Source organism: Zeugodacus cucurbitae, chromosome 3 (genome assembly GCF_028554725.1).
Source record: "Zeugodacus cucurbitae isolate PBARC_wt_2022May chromosome 3, idZeuCucr1.2, whole genome shotgun sequence".
Classification (NCBI taxonomy): domain Eukaryota; kingdom Metazoa; phylum Arthropoda; class Insecta; order Diptera; family Tephritidae; genus Zeugodacus; species Zeugodacus cucurbitae.
In genome coordinates, this window is record NC_071668.1 from 74,915,387 (window position 1) to 74,935,801 (window position 20,415).

Consider the following 20,415-nt stretch of genomic DNA (forward strand, 5'->3'; position numbering starts at 1 on the left):
ACTGAGTTGAGTTGTAGTTGTTGTTATTTTATAAAGTTGTTGTTGTTGTAATGGAGTGCTTTACAACACACTCATCATCGCCATCGTCATCATTAGCGGGCAGCAGCTGCGGCTTGAGCCGCATTCATTCAAGCCGCTTGAAGCCGCAAGCGCGGTGCTTGACCATGCCGCCTGGCTGTTGCTTGTGGTTTCTGTTTGTGCGGCTCAACGCGTTTGAGTCCAGCTGTTGCGGCGCTTGTATCTTTAACCGCTGCCACCATGGCTACTAACTGATGAGTAAGTAGTCTCAGTCGCCTTCACACCGACAACAACAACTACAACTACTTGTGCATCAGCACACAGCGCCGTGTGCTATCAGTGGCGCCACCAACACCTGTGAGCTTAGCGGGCGCACGCTTGCAATTCAGTCGCTTTCAAACTACAGACGTGTGCGCGCCGCACGCTTCCACAACAGCACGCCTCTTCTCGCACGCTAACTGTCCAACCGAAAGACGTTGGTCGCTTCTGCTTGCAAGCAAAACACTCGGCAACAGCAACAACAGTGCGTCGTATAAGCCGTACAGCAGCCGCGCCGAGCAAACGAACGAGCGTGCGAGCCAACAAGCAACGAACCACATTGTCGGCGCTAGCAATAGCAATAACAACAATCGAGCAGCAACAGCAACAGTAGCAGTGGCAGCGCAGCGCAACAAGCGTCTTTGACTTAAAATTGTTACCAATTGTGAATGTGAATTTCAGTTGAGCGTCGAACTTTTACCAGTCCAGTTGACTAACAAACTTCGTCTGCGTCTGTGGCCGTTGTTAGTCGCTAGTAGCTAGTTGATAGTTGATAGTCAAGCAAGCAAGCAGCAGTGCATATTCCGTAAATACCAGCGAGTATACGCGCAGTGTTGGCAATCAGTGTCTTCGTAACAGTCAAGCGTGAGCGTGCGTACAAAGCGGGGTTTTGCGCTTTTATTTATTGTATGCGTTTCTCGTACAACAATAACAACAACTATAAGAAATTATACGATTTGTGCAAGCCAACGACATTTTCACGCAGTAAATTGTGCTGCGTACGTAAACTGAATTTAAAAGTTTTCGAAAAGAAGCAATAAAAAATATTTTAAAAATTTATTTTCGAAAATAAACACAATAACAACAAAAACAAAAAAAAAACTTTTGTGGAGAAACGGAAAATTGCATGCAAACAGTTACAGTTAGCATTGTGTGCGCGTGTTTCTAATAGAATTTTACAAAAACAAAAATAAATTTTATTCTTAACAAAAATAAATCGTGCAAAAAAACTCATTTAATTGCAACAACAAACTAAAATTCCGTTTTTGAATTGTTCAGCGCATTATTTACTCTACTACCCCCTCACCCACTGATTTCCTTGTTTTGTGTGTGTTTGTTTGTGCTTTCCTCGTGCAACATGAGATTGTTATCGTGCAATTTGTTGTTGCTGCTGTTGGGTGCATGCTGCCTGCTCACAGGAATCGCCGCCCAAGGATTTAATCCCAATCGTGCTGCAAATGATGTGGTAAGTGAAATGCAATCAAACGAAATGAATTCGTCTTAAATGAAAATAGAAATTTTATAGTGCACACACACACACCTACATACAAGCGTTTAGTGCTAAATATAGTTATAGTAATATCGCCAGGAGCCAGTAGCTTTTCACTTTAATGCATTTGCTTTGTACAAAATTTAATTGGAATACTCATAAAATTTTAATTTATTAAAAAGGCATTAAATTGTGTGTGATAACGCCATAGAGAAACAAAAGAGAATTAAAAAATTGAAAAATTTGTGAGTGTTAAAGGACTTGGCATGAGGTGTTTTAAAATTAAAAATTAATTTTAAGGATATTATTTTATATTTAAAAATAATTCTTTTATGAAAGGATCTCGCTGAAGCATGTTCAATGAATATCTAATACCATGTCATATAATTTATTGAAAATAGTTTAAATCATCGTTTAATTATTTTTGAAAATTAAAGTGAAATCAAAGTTAATGTTCCTAAAATTAAAACTTTAAACTATCTTTAAGGGTTAAGTTATACCCAGTTCTCAGTTGCTAGTTAGGAATTTATATCCTTAAACTCGAGTTTATGAAACCACTTGATCGTATATTTAAGAGTTAAAGTCAACTACTTTTCTTTAATTCACCAGTTAAAGCAGTTCGTAGTTGTTCATAAACTCAAGGCCTTAAACACACGTTCATTTGATGGCATATTTAAGTGTTAAAATCAACTAAACCCTTCTTAAACTCTTTTGTTCAAACAGTTAGTACTTGTTCATAAACTCAACGCCTTAAGCACGAGTTTAGGAAACGTTTGAATCGTATACTTAAGAGTTAGGCTTAACTAAACTTACTTTAATAATACAGTTAAAGTAGTTAGTACTTGTTCATAAACTCGACGTCTTAAGCACCAGTTTAGGAAACGTTTTAATCGTATACTTAAGAGTTAGGCTTAACTAAACTTACTTTAATAATACAGTTAAAGTAGTTAGTAGTTGTACATAGACTCAACATCTCAAACACTTATGAAACCTCTCAACTTTTAATTTAAGTGTTAAATTGTTCATAAATTCTTCAAATAGTTATTACTTTTTCGTAAACTCAATACCTTAAACACGAGTTTACAAAACCTCTTGGTCCCATATTTAAGTGTTAAATTCAACTAAACTCATTTTAAACACGAGTTCATAAAACCACTTCATTGTCTACTTAAGAGTTTAGTTCAACTAAACTTTTCATAAACCATTCAGTGAAAGCAGTTGTTCATAAACACAGAGAGACTTAAACTCGAGTTGGTGATACAACTATTAACAATTTTATTAAAAAATCCCACTTTTACAATACAATTCAATAGTGAAGATATATTTAATGTTAAATAATAAGATATTTGTCTTTCGCGTGGATAAGTCGTCCACCATAAGTCTCTTGTCTTAGGATCAACCCATACCGTATTAGTCAAAAATGTCTTTGACTAATAAGACACAAAAACGTATTTTGCTCTAGCCCATGCCAAGCGAACATTCATTTTGTCTCGTCTTGTTCGGTGTGGGTTGTCACATATGAAGCTATGGGATGTTGTCGTATCAGACAAGAAAAGACGTCTTGATTAATCCTGTGTGCGTTGAGCCTTAGTTTCATCCTCTAAATATATATGTATACGTTTTTAAAAGTGTTTGAAAATATGTACTTGTGACATATACCTTCTGATATAAAATTTGAACTTGTGGAACGGAGGCCTGATACACTGTAAATATATATGGATCGCTTAAGGTTTTTACATTGGTGTAATTAATAACTTGATCTACTAAAAGAAATCATCTATAGATGGTTAGTAACGATGTTTACACCAATACACTTGGAAATAAATAATATAAGCCGGAGACTGATATTTGCTCTAGGATTAGGTCGGTAAATATTTATAATTATTAACCTAATATTGAGAAGGGATACAAATGCTAAATAACAAGAGTTGTCTCTAATATTTTAACGAAATTATATATTTTATCTAGTTGAATCTGAGAAAAATATGCCCATCAGAACAAAAAAATCTCCATATAAGACATATTTCATAACATTAGTCTATAATACGCTCTTTATTGTCACTTCTTTCTGAGAATTCATAAATATTCGAAAATATAGAACTGTTTGACTATATGATCTATATATTATATCTAGATCGAATAATCAAACTATGGAGGAACCAACAACCTACATCCTTACAGGGTGCTATATTGCTTGTGTTGTATACGAGTACATATAGTACCTATAAGTTTCTTTCTTTCTACGCGTTCACTACTTATTTCACCAGTTCTGCAATTCGCTGTATATAGCTCACTTATAAGGACCGTAAAAATAAATAAATAGAGCAAATGCAGTCAAATGCAACCTCCTTACAAATATGCGAGTGCTAGAGCGTAGTGGCTGCATTCATTTAGCCATTTGTTTCAACTCGAAATGGGAGCTCCTCATTTACTGCCGTTTACGTCTTTTTTTATTTTGCCAATTCTTGCACTCTTTTCTATTTTTTTTGCATTGCATTTTCGTTTGATGGTATTTTATATAAATTTTATGTTAAGCTGCTGTAGCTTACAAACGCACGTACACGCTTCTTTGAGGGGTGCACTACACTCGGGTGTGAGTGTGCTGGGATGGTGTGCGGCGTCGAGTCAAGAATGTGTGCATTTTTAGTGCACTTTCAATAGCATATCTAACGGTGAATGTATACGCTTGTAAGAGTGTGTTGTGCGAGTATTTATTGATGGAGGACTCGCACTTTTTAGGGTCAATATGTGCATGTGCCTGAGTGTGTATGTGTTTGTGTGTCTCCTCATAAGCATTCACCGCATACCGGCAGGCTCTACAGCAATGTGGCACACACACATACCACCTGGCAGCCATAAAGGCATTTTCTAAGCACCCAAGCATGCATGTGTGCCGCCACTCTTTACTTTACTGGAATTCCTCACTACACACTCAAATACATACAGATATTCCTGTCTTGTCTGTGTGCGAGTAAATTTTTTAGCGCGCTTACTGGCAGCTCACCGCGCCAATGAATTATGTTGTTATTTACTATAAATCAGTGTAAATAATAATGATAATATGTAAAAATGCAAATTATGCAAAAAACAGAAAATCTCAGTCGCCACATGTGTATCTCCCTAGAGGGATGTGCTTGCATTACTCATAACTATGTATGAGGTACTGAAAGCCACTTAAGCTATTTTGTGTTAAGCGCCGCTCAGTGAAGTCTACCAAAATATATGCAAATCAATGACGTTGTATGAGTCGCGCCATTTGTGCGAAAAGAAAGTTGAACCAGAAAAATGTTGTTCATGAAATTCTTAACAAAATGTTTAAAGCCACAAGCAATGTGTGTCAAAAGTGTGTTAGAATCACTGTTCTTTTCATTGAAGTGTATGGCTAAGTGTAGTAACTGTTGCTCGTTGCTTCAAGTTGTTGGTTCGTTTCAAATTCGTTTTCTAGATTAATTTAAGGCACTTGAAACCTTGTTTTATTTGGGGTCATGGTCATAAAACACTTTTTCATAAATGACACTCATCTCTCCATACATTTTCCCTGTTCCTCTTCACTCGCACTGACTCCTCCTTAAGATCCCCAAGACTGTCTTATGGTTAAAGATCGCAAGACAGATCAATGAAATATTATTTGGTATCATCATTTGAAAATTCCAGCAGTATTATTGTCCAATAAACATCGATATTCGATGACATCCGAACCGTTACATAAGTTAATAAATCCCTTCTTGATTGATTCCATATTTGCTGATATGGAATCCGTTTCATAAGTTCATAAATCTCTTGTTGATTGATTCCATATTTGCTTCATGGCAGTCGTTTCATTAGTTCATAAATCAGTTGTCTAATGGATTGATCAATATTTGCTGAGATGAGATTCGTTCCATAAGTTCATAAATCTGCTGTCGATTATCACAGTATTCGATAACAAGCGATCTGTTCCTTAAGTTCATAAAACTCGTTTTGACTGATGAAAGATCTGTAGATACCTTAAATGTGGGTTCAAGATCAATGTCTCTTCTCTTTTTCATAAGTTCATAAATCTCTTGTTGATTAATTCCATATTTGCTGACATGGAATTCGTTTCATAAGTTTATAAAACAGTTGTAGAATGAGTTAAACAATATTCGAAGCTATGAGATCCGTTTCATAAGTTTATAAATCTGTTGTCGATTGGCACAGTATTCGATGACAAGCGACCCGTTCCATAAGTTCATAAATCTCGTTTTGACTGATGAAAGTTCTGTAGATACCTTAAATGTGGGTTCAAGATCAATGTCTCTTCTCTTTTTCATAAGTTCATAAATCCCTTATTGAAGGATGGAATATTTACTGGCATGCGATGCGTTTCATGAGTTCATAAATCAGTTGTCGAATGAATTGATCAATATTCGATGAGATGAGATCGGTTTCATAAGTTCATAAATCAGTTGTCGAATGAATTGATCAATATTCGCTAAGATGAGATCCGTTCCATAAGTTCATAAATCTGCTGTCGATTGGCACAGTATTCGATGACAAGCGATCCGTTCCATAAGTTCATAAATCTAATTTTCTTCCTTCCTATTTGTTGGTTCAATATTAATGCCTCTCCTCTTTTTCTCTAAGCATCTATTAAATAATAAACAACTCAATTATCGTTATCTCAATACGATATATTTTCAGTTTATCAAAAGTTATCTTCTTTAAAAATATTTTTTTGCCTTAACATCGGAAAATGCTAAACGTTTTGGTATGGAATATAGTACCCAATCAATGTGTAGTCTACCGAAAAGGCAATTTGCTTCTTCAAACAATAGTTAAGGGAACATATGTATTAGCTACTTCAAAAAGTTCCCTCAGAAACTAAACAGTGTCTTCAAACTTCTTCACATTTCATTAGAAACCTAACAGTTGGCCGCACTACAGGGCCTCAACCCGTCATCGGTCCGCATATGTCACGCTATAAAAGTTTTACTATTATTATTTCATCGCTATCTGAAAGTATTCAAAAGGTAGTCGCACTTTGAATGGCGCCTTTAAAAGGTGTCACAGCACCAAACAACAAACAAACAGAAAAATACAAAAATAAAAAAAAGAATTAAAAAAATATAAAATAGTAAACGGGAAAATGTCAAAAGCGCGCCATGAATGAAAGAGACGTTACCATAAAAGCCAGATAAAAGATAGACAAGCGGTTATTGCCACAAATAGCGGCATAAAGCGGTGGCAGCAGTTATGGGGGCCACTGTCAGCAGAGCTAGTTCATACTGATATTGCACTTATGAGCAGATGTGAAAGAAATAAAATAGCGCAGCAAAAAATGTAAATTAAGCGAAAAATAAAATATTAAAAAACATAAATGAAATGTTGTATTGAAGCAGCTAGTGAGTGAGGCCAGCAACAGTCAAGTAACTATTACATCAATGCAGCAGATGGATGGGTAAACGCGAGCGATATATATATATGTATATATAATATTTGATGAAGCACTTCATAACGACTGCTGCGCAAACATACGCTTTGCTTCATATAAATATGAATATATATTCAAATATATATATGTGACGAAAAAAAGTCCAAACGCTTTGCATATGCAGCATGACATGACACATCTGCCATTGTGCGCTATTTGTATTCACACATATGTGCATACATACATGTATCTGCATTCAAATATTTGCCGCTTTTACTCCTCCGGTTTTGCTCTCAATTTGCGTTAGCAATTTCCGGTTTTAAATCGCAATCCGCACGCCACACCGTCACTTTTTTTTATATTACAGCATCAAAAACGAACGTTAATCTGCCGCGCATACACCGCGTCTGCACTGCCATTACTGCTGCTGCACACCGATATGTCGCACATCAGATATTATCGGCGCCGCCAAATTCAAATTTAAATTCCCCATCTTTGCAAGTAGCGAATGCCGTTAGACACACGTACATACACCCGTGTTATGCGTTGAAAAGAAATCAATTGGTAGCAGATATTCATATTATATATGAATATATATTTAGGGAAGTAAGTATGTGCTTCCCTAGAATCGCATGTGCAGCTTCCTGTTCCTTAGAGCTCATCAAATGGTATCACATATGATTATTTCGGCAATAATGCGATGTCTTCAGGGGGTTGAAGACACGATTTTTATACGTAATTTCCTGTTGTTACTTAATTTTTTTTTACTTAAGTAGGGTTATTTACCTTAAATCCTTGGCTTTTGGCTTTAAGAAGATTTTCGTGATTATTTTAAATTTGATGGAATAAAATATGAAGACAATATGGCAAAGCTTTCCCTAATCACAGTATGAATAATTACTCCATTTATTATTATCCAGATTTTGTTATTTAAATACTCGAGAGTTATAGTCGCTTTGAACCGCGTAGTTAGACCCTTACATTTGTGAACTCGAAACATGCTACATCCCACCAACTTTATTGTCTTTGTAGGACGTTCTATGAGAGTACAACATTTCCGAAATTCCTTTTAGGTTAGAGTCTAAGGAGTCTTCTGAATACCGTTTAGGGTTGAAACTCATGAACACGCTAAAGCTCCGGGATCTGTTTTAAGCTTAACAATGTGAGAAGATTCTAAAATATATCATACAATACTTTTATCGTTAAATTTCAAGAGAATAGACATAAAGACACCTTCTGAACTCGCCAATTGGTTACACCAAGTGAAGCCAGGTCCTTCTCCACCTGGTCCTTCCATCGGAGTGGAGTGAAATCGAACACTTTCAGAGCTGGAGAACCTTCGTCCATTCGAACAACATGACCTAGCCAGCATAGCCGCTGTCTTTTATTCGCTGGACTATGTCAATGTCGTCGTATAAATCGTACAGCTCATCATTCCATCGTCTGCGGTATTCGCCGTTGGGAGGGAAAAACTATAATTTGATATAATAATCGATTTTTTTGTGAACCTATTCCGAATTCTATTCCAAAACAATTGTTTATCGAACTCAGGCAAAACGCTGAAAGAAGCCTTATGAAGTCTACGCTTTTTCGATATCCAGTCAATAGAAGGAGTAATGATAATGAACCATATACCATTTATAAGAAAAAAGGGTCATAACAATTCTTCTTGTCACAGTTAATCTACAATGGCAAACTTCTGAAGCATAAAACAACAAAATATAATGTTTTACAACAAAATGGTCTCATCATAGTAATTACGAAAAAATTGTCAGTCGATTGTATAATCATTGCACCCAAACTCAAGACACAAATCGCCAGCTGTTTAGCTTAGAGCAATCTTCCTTATCTGCACATATAAATCAATAAAACCAACTAAATTACCTTCACCTTGAATAGTAATTTCGTGTAAATCAATCAAAAACACGCTTGTCTTGTCAATAGATTACCACAAAAATAACAGTCCAACCAGTCATTAAAACTTAAACGCCCGCAGATTAAGCGATAAACAATCAACCGTCAGCAGTTGGCAGTGCAAACGATGTCAAGTGTTTGCCTCTACATTGCCGGTGATTGACAAACCATACTTTCAACTTAATGTAGCTAAACATAATCAGAAGGGCCAGCGTTGCACAGTCGGGGGTCATGCTGTCGACGCCAATCGATAATTGTGCTGGCTTGTCGTTATGCAATCGCAGTTAATTTATAATGAAGAGCAATGAGGCGAAGTGCAGCTAAGCTAATAATAACTTTTCATTGATTGAAGAGTGCACTTTGGCGGTTGGTGTTGATTTTTTCATGGTTTCTTCGCCTAAAAAAATGCAGCTGCTTGGCGGTGGAGTTGAGATTTTTAATTTGTGCATTTTTGATTTTCCACGGCACTAAATGCTAATCAAGGTAGGGAAATTGAAATTTTACGCCAATTTAATCGTGCAGCGATAACTTGAATTGCACTGCAGTTATTGATTTTTTATAAATATTTTTATTTTTGAGGTTAGCTCTTGCATATAGTATTAAAGGTACTGCAATTATAGTTCATAATCTTTAACGTAATCTTCTATATTCCATAAAATCTTAAAAAAAATTGCATAAAACATTTCAGCGCCTTCGTTTACAGCTTGTAACTGTGCGCATGCGCATTGCTATTTGCTTAGCTTTCGTATGCTTTCTATGCGCAATGACTCGCTCATCGATATTGATGTTCGCTTTTAATGTTTCTTGCCTTGGTAATGATTCTTTGCTTTTGTTGTTGTCATTCTCATACATATGTACTTGTCACACAACTTTATCGTATCGATCGCAGTCGCATCGATCGCTTCTTCACTTTAAAAAGGGAAAGTTCGTTGTGATGTGATATTTTTAGTTTTTTTCTAGATTTCTTCATGTTTTTCTTCCGTTTGCTTTCAATAAATTGGTTCTTCGTTTCTTTTTTTTTGGAACAAAGTCTGTTGTTTCTCAGTTTTCACCTGCTTTTTAAAAGCAATTACTAAAATAACTTTCAGGTAATTACGAGTATCATTAGACTCTTGCATTTTGTGGATCTTAGGGTTGTCAATTTGCTTAATGAATTATCTCTTGAAACTCTTTTAAGTTCTTGAATCAATTTTTGGTGTTAAGAAAGCGTTTTTCAAAATAGAAGATTCTTGAATTTGAGAATCTCTATCTAATGGTTCTTCAAATAGAGTTCTTCAAAATAGAAGGTTCTTGAATAAATTTTTGGTGTTAAAAAAGTGGTTTAAGTATGTTTTTGCTCACACTTATAGCTTTCCGACTATTACGGCTCGCGAATCGTTCGTGAACTTAAATTGAACGAAAAGAATTTGGAAATCTCTATCTAAAAGTTCCTCAAATAGAGTTCTTCAAAATAGAAGGTTCTGGAATACATTTTTGGTGTTTGGAAGACGGTTTATGTGCGTTTCTGTTCATACTCACAGCTCTCTTTTTATTACTCGCGAGTATTTGAAACGGCTCACGAATCGTTCGCGAACTTTATTTGAACATAAGAGATTTTTGGAATCTCTATCTAAAGGATTATGCGATCCGCTCAGGTTCATCTTTATAATTCGTCGAGAATCTTTGAACTAAAAAGCTTTTTGTTTCTTCTATTTTGTGAATACACCAAAATTTTACCGCAATTTAACCCAGACCCATTTGTTTAGTTCTGAGGTGTTTAAATGATGAAAAATAATGATAAATGATGTTGTGGAAATAAGAATTTCTTTGTCTTGATTTTAATGATGTATACCACTCTAAAACAATAGCAGCAAACTATTTATTATTTGTCCAATTTGTTCAATTTGTATACATTCATATGCCGTATATTGGCTCTTAAGGTTCAGAGTAGCTATATATACAACCACACATCGATTAAAATTGTATTCTTTAACTGACTTTGAGTATTCACACACACTTTCATTAGCATACTAACAGAATTTCTAATCGATTTCACACTTCACAAATGATTGTATCTCATTATGTACTGGTTGTACGTAATTATGCGAAGCTTATGCGTAGCAAGAGCAAAGAAATGCGAAAAAAGCTTATTGAAAAATTTAACATACGCTTGAGCTGACTGAGCTAACTTTGAGCGGTTTGAGTCAGTTCACAAAGGCACACATACTTATACAAATTTGTTTGTAAAGATTCGTAATTTTTTTGTTTTTGCTAAATTGATCCGTTATTTGTTGCTGTCATTTAATTCATTCGGCTTTTTGTTCTCGAAAGTGTGTCAAATTAACGAAATTGGCTTGATGACTTTACGCCTGCGCTGTGACTTTGCTTTATACATGCATATATTTTATATATATGCGCGTATATATTTGTGGTATGCGGTTTATAAAGGTTTATGGAAGTGTTTAAAGCAGCGGATAGTATGTAAATATTGTATATACATATACATACAAATTCTATTTTGAGCAAAATGAAAGTTTTAATTTATGCAAATTTATTTAAGTGAGGCACATAGAGACTTTAAAAAAAAATTGGTTTCAGAAAATATTTAAAATACTAAACAAATATGTTTTCTAGCTAAAAATATATGAAAACCTAAAGCTCCTGGCTAGCTCTCATACCCCCTATACCTCATTTAGTAACCTCTTATAGAAGTAAATTTAGCAAAATTCCATTTTGAATTCCAAAAATTATTATAAATAAAATTATTTTTGTGCTGCAATCGAATACTTTCGTTCTTTTATAATTTCCAAACGTATTTATGATCTCACCAATTACAATTTACTCAATTTTTTAACTTGAATTCGAAAATATTTTTATTTATTTTTTATTTTTGGGTCTTCTTAAAGACACCAGACCATTAAAAGTGAAAGTAAGCAGCGCCAAATGCCGTTGTATGAAGCGCCAAGGTATACAAACAAAAACAAATTGAGATAAATGCGCAACAAAAGCAAAATAAGGTATAAAATAAAATAAAATAACTAAATAAAACAACAGCAAATGAAGAAATTCCCAAATGAGCAGTTGTGAGACGCGATAAGCAGCAGTAACAACAGCAGCAACAGCCGCCGCCGCAGCCGCAGCCACCATAACAACCATAACAGTAGCGAACGCAAGAAACAAGAAACAACACCACACAGACACACAGAGACACTCACGCTCTATGAAAAGTATGCAACAGCAGCAACAACAAAAACAAAAATAATAACCACGACACGATCATCTTCAGCGTCAATGTGGCGTTTCCAATTGTTGCCAGATGTCGCTGCGCTTTGCTTATTGCTAGCGCTAATACTCAACACATGCTGTTGTTGTAATTGTTTTTCATTTTGTTGTCATTACTGGTACAACCAGGCAGCCTTTAGCGTAAATTTTGTTGTTGTTGGCATTGTTTGTGATTTCTTATTGCTTAACCGTTGTAATCTTCATAACGCTGAGGACATTGTGCCGACCATGTCTGCTTTTGGTGTTGGCTGTTGTTATTGGTGTTGAAGTTTTCAATTTTGTTGCTAATCGTTGTTCGTTGATTTGCTGCTGTTACTGGCTTTAATTTGTAGTTTTTTTCACATTCTGGTAATCGTATGACTCAATTCCGCCATTTCTGTACTTTTTGGTGCTTTCTTTTCTATAATGGTTACTTAACTAGCAATTGGTGTTACTGTTGTTGGGCTATTTCATAACACAAATAAATCTAACTTGGAAAATAATATCTCTATGTCAATTATTTAAAGAACCGGTTGAGAATTTCAATTTTTTTTTCAAATGAACGAAATAAATTTTCCTGATTTTTGATATTTTTTTAATAAAATCTAAACGGTAATAAACAGATATATAAATAAATATCAATATCGCCCGATTCCCGACGTTCGATTCGTTCCTTGGGTTTTAAGTTCGTTTATCTATATATACTCTTAACTCTCAAATGCAAAAAAGGAGGATATGAGATGATTTGATATGAGTTGATTTGATGATTCTACAGCATCCTTCTACATTTTTTTATGACATCTCGACGATGTACTTCATGTCTCTTTATTGGAAAGCGACCTACTAAGCGAGTCAAAATAATAATGACAGTCGTTCTAAAGGTTTATTTCGATCTTAATGGCATACTAAAATCCAACCGCTGAAGAGGTCAAAAAGGAAATAGCTTATAGATGTTAAATATAATATGGAAAAATCCCTTATGAAGTCGGCTTTGTAAGGTGAACTCCCCAAATTGGACACATAGTTGGATGTCTGTGAAATTCAATCCCTCTTTGAATATAATTATCTAAGCCATCGATACCTGAGCTATGAGCATTCAATTTTCCAAGCAAATATATTTATTAGTTCACTTTTCTATAAAGTTACTAAAATTTCTATTTTAGAAAAGTAAATATTTCTCACCTACAACCTGCTCAGCTTGCAACAAAAAATGTTGCTGCAACATGTGTCCATAATTTTTATTCGCATGGTATGCCGACACTGCACTGCAACTTCGTCGCGTCATCAAATTTGTTAACGGAAATTAAAGTGTTGCGCATGCGCCAAACAATGCAAGTACGCAACAACAACAACTGTAAGTTGAACAAGTTTTCACAACCAGATTTTTGAATAGCAAAACAAAATGCAACAAGATGAGTGCATAACTGTAAAGTCGTTTTTGGCCATTTCACCACATTCAATTGCAGCTGGTTAAGGTCAAGCGTTCGCGGCACGAGTTTTCGTTTTCGTTTGCCGTTGCATGAAAGCCTTTTTTCTCAACTATTATTTTCATTATTAAATAAGTATTTCACAAACACTTTTTTTATGTAATTTGTTATGTGTGTGCATATAATAAGCCAGTTTGTAGTGGGTTCAATGGAAATTTACGCGAAAATATTCACAAATTGGGAAAATTATAAAAAATTAAGAAAGACACAGCTGTACAGAAATATGACTTCAACAACTATTACACAACCATTATTTAATTAATCAAACGCTTTTGCTTTGCGCTATCAATTTCAATGAGTTACTAAATTTACCGCCAGTCATATTTTTTCTGCTCTTGAGTCTTGGGTCATCTCCCTGCCGCAAGCTGTCGCTGCTTGCCGTTGATAGCAATGTAATGTAGTAAAGACAAGTTGTACATTGGAAAAAACAATTAAGTCGTTGGCAATTTTTATATTATTTTTTGAATTTTCTGCAGCTTGCTTTCCGTTGTTATGGTCACTGGCCCTTGTGCGGCAGCTGCCACATGCCTTTGTTGTTCCGACATTCGTCACAAATTTAGCTTAAAACAGAAATGCAACTTTCATCTTCAGTGACGACAACAGAGCAACAGCGATGGAATTTGCAATAAAAGGGAAGAAATGTGGAAGAAAATTCGCAATTTATTTTTATTAAAAACAAATAAAAAATGGAAAACTTATTTAAAAATATTAAAATTTCTTTTAACAATTTGAATTCATTGAAAAATTGCATCGAAATGATGATGAAATTTAGATTACATTTGTAAGTATAAATATTAGGTTGTCATAACTCCCTTCCCCTATTTTGCTCTTTATTCAATGCTTTATAAAACGTGTTACAGTGATCGGATTTAGTTCAAATATGCGTCGTTTCATTCGATAATCTGTTTCCTTCTAGACGATAACTTCATAATACCCCCTCGTAGAAGTCCCCTCCTTATTTGCGAAGAACTCGGACAGCCACTTTTCACAAGCCTCTTTTGAGTTCAACTATACACCACCATGGGCGCTCGCCATGGACAAGAACAGGTGGTAATCACTTGGCGCTATGTCCGGGCTATATGGTGGATGCGATAAAATCTCTCATCCGAGCTCCCGTAGCTTCTGACGAGTCATCAACGAAGTGTGTGGTCAGCCGTTGTCCTGGTGGAACACTACACCCTTCCCTTTTGTCCAATTCTAGACGCTTCTGGTCGATCGCCTGCTTGAAGCGGTCCAGTTGTTCACAGTAGATGGTAGAATTAAGCGTCTGGACATATGGGAACAGCTCATAGTTCCAATCCCACCAAACACACCAAAACCAACAGTAGCCAACTTGGCCATATGCTGATATTGTCGTATGTGATCCATTTTGCAACATCCGCTTCAAAAATGGGTCGAGTTCGTTCCGTTTCAGCAGCATATCGCATACGTTGATTCGGTCCAGAAGGTTTTTTTTGTGTCAAATCATGAGGCACCCAAACGTCAAGCTTTTTTGTGTATCCAGTCTTCTGCAGATGGTTTAAAATGGTTTGGAGCTAACTCCCATCTCCTGGACGATGTCACGAGATGCTACATGATTTGATCGGTATTCGTCGTCACAGGTCCCCTGAAACACCATTAATCCCCCTAAAACCCCATTAATCTCACGGAATGTTTCTCTAGCGGATTTGTCTTTAACAAAGGATAGCGGATTTGCTTTAAAATAGCGCGAATTTTGGCGTTAGTGAACTCCATGTTTATACGTCTTTAACTGTTGAACGCAATATCCAAACTAATCAGGCATAGCGTCATTTTGTAGTTTATGTCAAGACCTTTCAAAGATGTATAGTATAGAAATTCAAAAGACAAAAAGGCGGAGGGGAGATATATGTATATATATACCTCAAATATTAAATTCTTAGAGATATATACTCAGGATCACTATGGGCATGATTAGAAGCTACTTATATAATTAAATTGTCTTTTTGGTAATACTAGATAATAGCTGAGACTGTCACTTCATTGTATGTATATATGGTACGGTTGCTCTAGAATAGGGGAATTTAGAATATATCATAGGAACTACATGTCCCAGAAAAGCTGACTTGTTGAAATAATAAAAGAGAAGAGAACATTGTGTTATCATTACTAAAGAGAAAAATCTTTGATGATCTAAGGAAGTACTTCTCAAGTACTTGAACGAAGGTGAAAGTACGGATGAGCATTCCAAGAAAAGTGAATATGATAATTCAACCGCATCGCCCTCCAATATAAGGAAGTTGGCAAGGCATACTAAAATTATGAACTATAAATTCACCTCAATGAGAAATAGTCTAGATCAACGTTGAATATTTCAACTTATAAAGATAGCAATTAGACATGATGAGTTCAATAAGATCCATAATAGTGGGGAACATTTTTATGCGTAGATAAACGAAGTACTCTCTAATTTTCCTACATATTTCCTCCAGCAATCACTGAATACTTTAACAGATCTCACAACTATGATTTCTAGCAAACCACTTATGAGCTTATATGTGATTTTCACATTTTTTCAACACTTATCAGAAGGAAATTTGTAATTATATTAATTAAATTGCATTTCAGTTAAATTTCTTAAACCAAACCAGACTTCCCACACTTACACTTACAACACTTTCGATTTCATTTTAAATGGCTACCATCAACACTGGGAATTGGATTTTATGTTATATTGACGCTCACATTGCCATGCCAATCCGAATTGGTTGGCGAATATGTATTAATTGACCCACGCTACATACCAACGGATGTTGAGATGCGCTGTCAAACATACATATTTACACAAGCGCTAATTTCCAATGACTGACAGTTGATGAATGATTTAAGGGCCCGATGCGACGTTGCATGTTTGTGTATATTTTCGGATTTGTGACAGCGCAGTAATTAATAGTTGGCGTCATTATTATTTGTTTTTTCCAACGTTTTAGAGTGTTCATTTCGGTTTGTGCGCACAAATATTGTAAATTCATAAGTGTAATTTCCTAAGCTGCTGTTGCATGATGTACCGGAAATTGTGAAAATAAAATGTTGCATATGAAAAAAATACAAACATTTATAGCCAGCTGTAAGCGCACATTGTAATAAAAGTTATAATTTTTATGAGAAAATTGCGCTTTACTGCGAAAGCAAATGGATCCGCGCTCTCACCATTTCACAACGCCATCATCAATAATGCAAATTATTTAGTGCAAACTCTTGACCGGCGGCGATTAAAGGAAATTAAGTAAAGCGTGTTGCAAAAAAATTAAAAAAAAAAAATAAATAAATAAAAATTGTCTACTTTATTGTGCTGCCTTAGCGTTGGAGCGCCCTTTCACCTGCTTACGGGAGCGCGCAGCGTTTTTTTACTGTTATAATGCAAGTTTAGGCATTGAATTTCAGCTGCAGCGCTTGAAAATTGTTTTCGCTCAGTCATATGTGTGCTGACTTTGCATATGCCCCAGTGTGTGTTGCATGAAAAAGTTGCATGCAACGAAAGTTTGTTATTAATTTCCAAGCTTTGCGAAGCGCGCCTTTGCATACCATCACATCTAAATGTGTATGTGTGCGCTTACCTTTATACGCTTCCGTGCGCCTTTTGAGCATTTTGAAGATGCAACTGACCGTTGACTGGTTGCTGCTGGAAACTTGAAGTATGCGCTTGCAGACACATGCACCAAAAAAGTTGTTGCAATATATTGTTGGCAGCGCATGTAGCTGGTGCAACATGTTTGGCAACTTTTTCGCAATACACATGCAGTTATCTGTGCTTTTACACCCAACTGTTGAATGGGGTCACTGCTGGCAGTAGTGGATTTTGAGGTTTTGGTGGTGGAGACAGCTTTGAGAAACGGATTTTCTGATATTATTTTGTGCAAATATTGATTTTGGCATATAAAATACAAATTTTGAGGTTAAAAATATTGTTTTTAGAATATGAAATACGAATTTTGAGATTAAATTTTTTTTTTTTTAATTTCTTAGAGAATATAATACTCTTAAAAATTAATTTAGTTACTTATTAGAATGAAAAAAAAACTGAAAATCTGTGACCTGAGTATCTATTTTAGTAAAAATAATTTTTCGGGAACTAGTTGAGAATTCGTCCTCGCAAAAACTTGACGAATGAAATTTTCAAAAATTTATTTTTATAGTTCTTCAAGTAATTTCTTCAAAGTTTAGACTCTCAGTACTAATTTTCTGAAAGTATAAACTTACGTCTACACGACCATGATCTACCATCTCTCATTACCAGTTTTTGTAATAAAGAAGTCCACTCCGGTTATCTACCACACACTACTGTTTTGTGAACAGCTATTTTCGTCTCAGTGCCACCCACAAACAAGAGCTTTCTTTGAATGCAGAGAAGCGTATGGCATGCCACTGCTAATTTCAAACAAATATATATAGACTTATGAATATATGCACCCTTATTTACATAACAGTAAACTTTTGAGATAATTCATGAGGTGGTAAACATTTATTTACTACTTTTGCCACACAAAATTTATTTTTGCAAATATTTTACTGTCCAAGTTGTAATGCAAATATAACTGCAACTAAAACAACAACAACTATTATCACAACAATAACATATGCAAAGCGTGTAGCTTATGCGGCAATTTGTGTAATCCTTTTTTATAAATTTTGTATATGAAGATGTGTATGTTTTCGATATGCACCTTCTTGTGTTGGTGTATGTGGCATACTAATGAAATGCTAAAAATAGCAAGTGCCTAATTGAAGCACAAATATTAGCATGACTACTACAGAAGATAATTGCCACGACTACTGCTAATACCATATTAGCTGTCGTCCCTCCGTTGCAATTTCACGCATGGCGATTATGCTGTGGCATGTGGCACCACTGTTGGTATGCGCCATTACGTAAACGACATGTCCACATATTTGAGTTGTCTTCACACATTGCCATGTTGGAGCTGGTCGAAGTATGCAAATATTAAAGTTGTAGTTAGAAAGTTTGGGTCGTCTTTATAACTGATTTTTCATAATTTTAAAATAATAATTTTATGTATGAAAAACTTGATAGATGGCAACACTGTTTAGAAAGAATTACAATAAATACTGGAAAATCAATTTTTTTTGTTACGAAAATCTTGTAACCAGTCATTTGTTATTTTTTTTATATTTTTATTAAACAATATTAGGCAACTCTAAATATTAACAAATTAAAAGAATTAAAATATAAAAAAAAATAAAAATTTCTGAAATTTTTAGTTGAAATGTGTTTTTCAATTTTCACATTCTTCACCTTTTATTTTAAAAATTAATAAATATTTTTATATTTAAATATGTGGCAACCCTTTTTATTTTTATAAATACAAAGCACTGATATTCAGTTAACGCATTTTTATTTGTGTGAATTTTGTAAATACCAAATTTATTTTAGAAGTTTCCTTGCAAAAGCGGTGGCAACCCTGTTCAAAATGGAGCTTTTAAAACCTACAGATAATCTCTTGTATTATATACCACTAAAATATCAAACGTTTTGCTTTATACAATTCTATATTAAATTCATTTGGCAACCCTATTCAAACAAAAATCAACTTGTGTATTTATAATTTATATTTCTCTCTACCGGAAGTCCTGACTGGTCATCAATAATACTTTAATTTAATATATATTTCCTTTAACGTGTCTTGTAGCCTCAAAATAGCTTGTAAATGCTTGAAATTGCCCATAACAACAATATAATTAAAATAACTAAAATTGTTTTATACTTTTTTGGCATGTGAAATTACAATATTTTAAAGAGGAAAACAATAAATATCCGGAAAGTGTAAAATAAGGGAAAGAAAACTACACGAAAATCGATTACATATAAGGAAGACACTTCAGCGATTTATTGCATGAAGTGTATAAAGTAGGAAGTTGCAAGTTAGTTGAAAATTTATATTCGATTTTTCATTACGGACAGCTAATTTGTGGAGTTTTAAAAGGTAATTTAAGTGAAATGTACTTTAATTTTGTTTTGAGGAAAATTTTTGGTTTTTAAAAATATAAATGAATTAAAAAGTTAATAAAATAAATCTGGTAGCTCTGCCTTTGCTATTGTACTGAAATCCTATAGACTTAATAAAGTATGGGAAAAACCTCTAGGAGATATAGTTGAACTTCCATAACTCGAACTTCTTCATAAATCCAACTCTTGATTTAGCAATAGAAGCCAAATTTCATACAAATTACCTTCATAACTCGAAGTCTCTCTAACTCGACGTTTTTTTAGGGATTATGCTGATTCGAGTTAGGAAAGTTCCACTGTATATTCAAAATTTATGTTACATCATGAGAACTCTATGGTTTTCAATGGGTGTAATCCATAGAGGTTGCTAAAGAGAATGTATATATTTTAATACCACCTAGAGTTGGTCTATTGCTAAATCTGCTGTTAGACTTGTTAGGCAGCATTTTTGAGCTGTAACCCCGATTATTTTTGGAGTTATATCCACAAATTTACTGAAAGTCTCTACTGATTTTCAGAATTTAAATTGAGTCCTATGCCATCTATATCCTTGAGAACAATTTGACTGCCACTACAAGTAAGTATATTCAGGTCCATGATAAGCCTTTGAAACATCGTTGAGAACTTTGTAATTCAATTGTTCCTTAGTAGGAGGAAAGACAAGATCTATGGCTTCAGTCCGTAAATGATGGACTGGGATTGAGGTCTGTAGGAATGATTATTTGAAATATCTTCAAGTGTTCTAATCATTTGGAAACAACTAACAACCTTATTTTGGAGCTTTGGAGCCAAAGGAAGCGGTTTAAATTTTTCTTAGAATCGCTCTAGATGCAATCGGCTGCTCTGAGGTATA

At 34.8% G+C, this 20,415-nt stretch overlaps 1 protein-coding gene across 1 annotated transcript in view; it reads left to right on the forward strand.

The window, feature by feature from the left end:
* Positions 1-408: 408 nt before the first annotated feature.
* The window catches only part of LOC105212041 (negative elongation factor A), a 43,483-nt gene continuing 23,476 nt past the window's right edge, over positions 409-20,415 (forward strand). Inside the window, exon 1 of the mRNA XM_011183790.3 lies at positions 409-1,522. Within this exon, the coding sequence (XP_011182092.2) occupies positions 1,415-1,522 (108 nt within the window). The 5' untranslated portion in view covers positions 409-1,414. The remainder of the gene's footprint in view (positions 1,523-20,415) is intronic.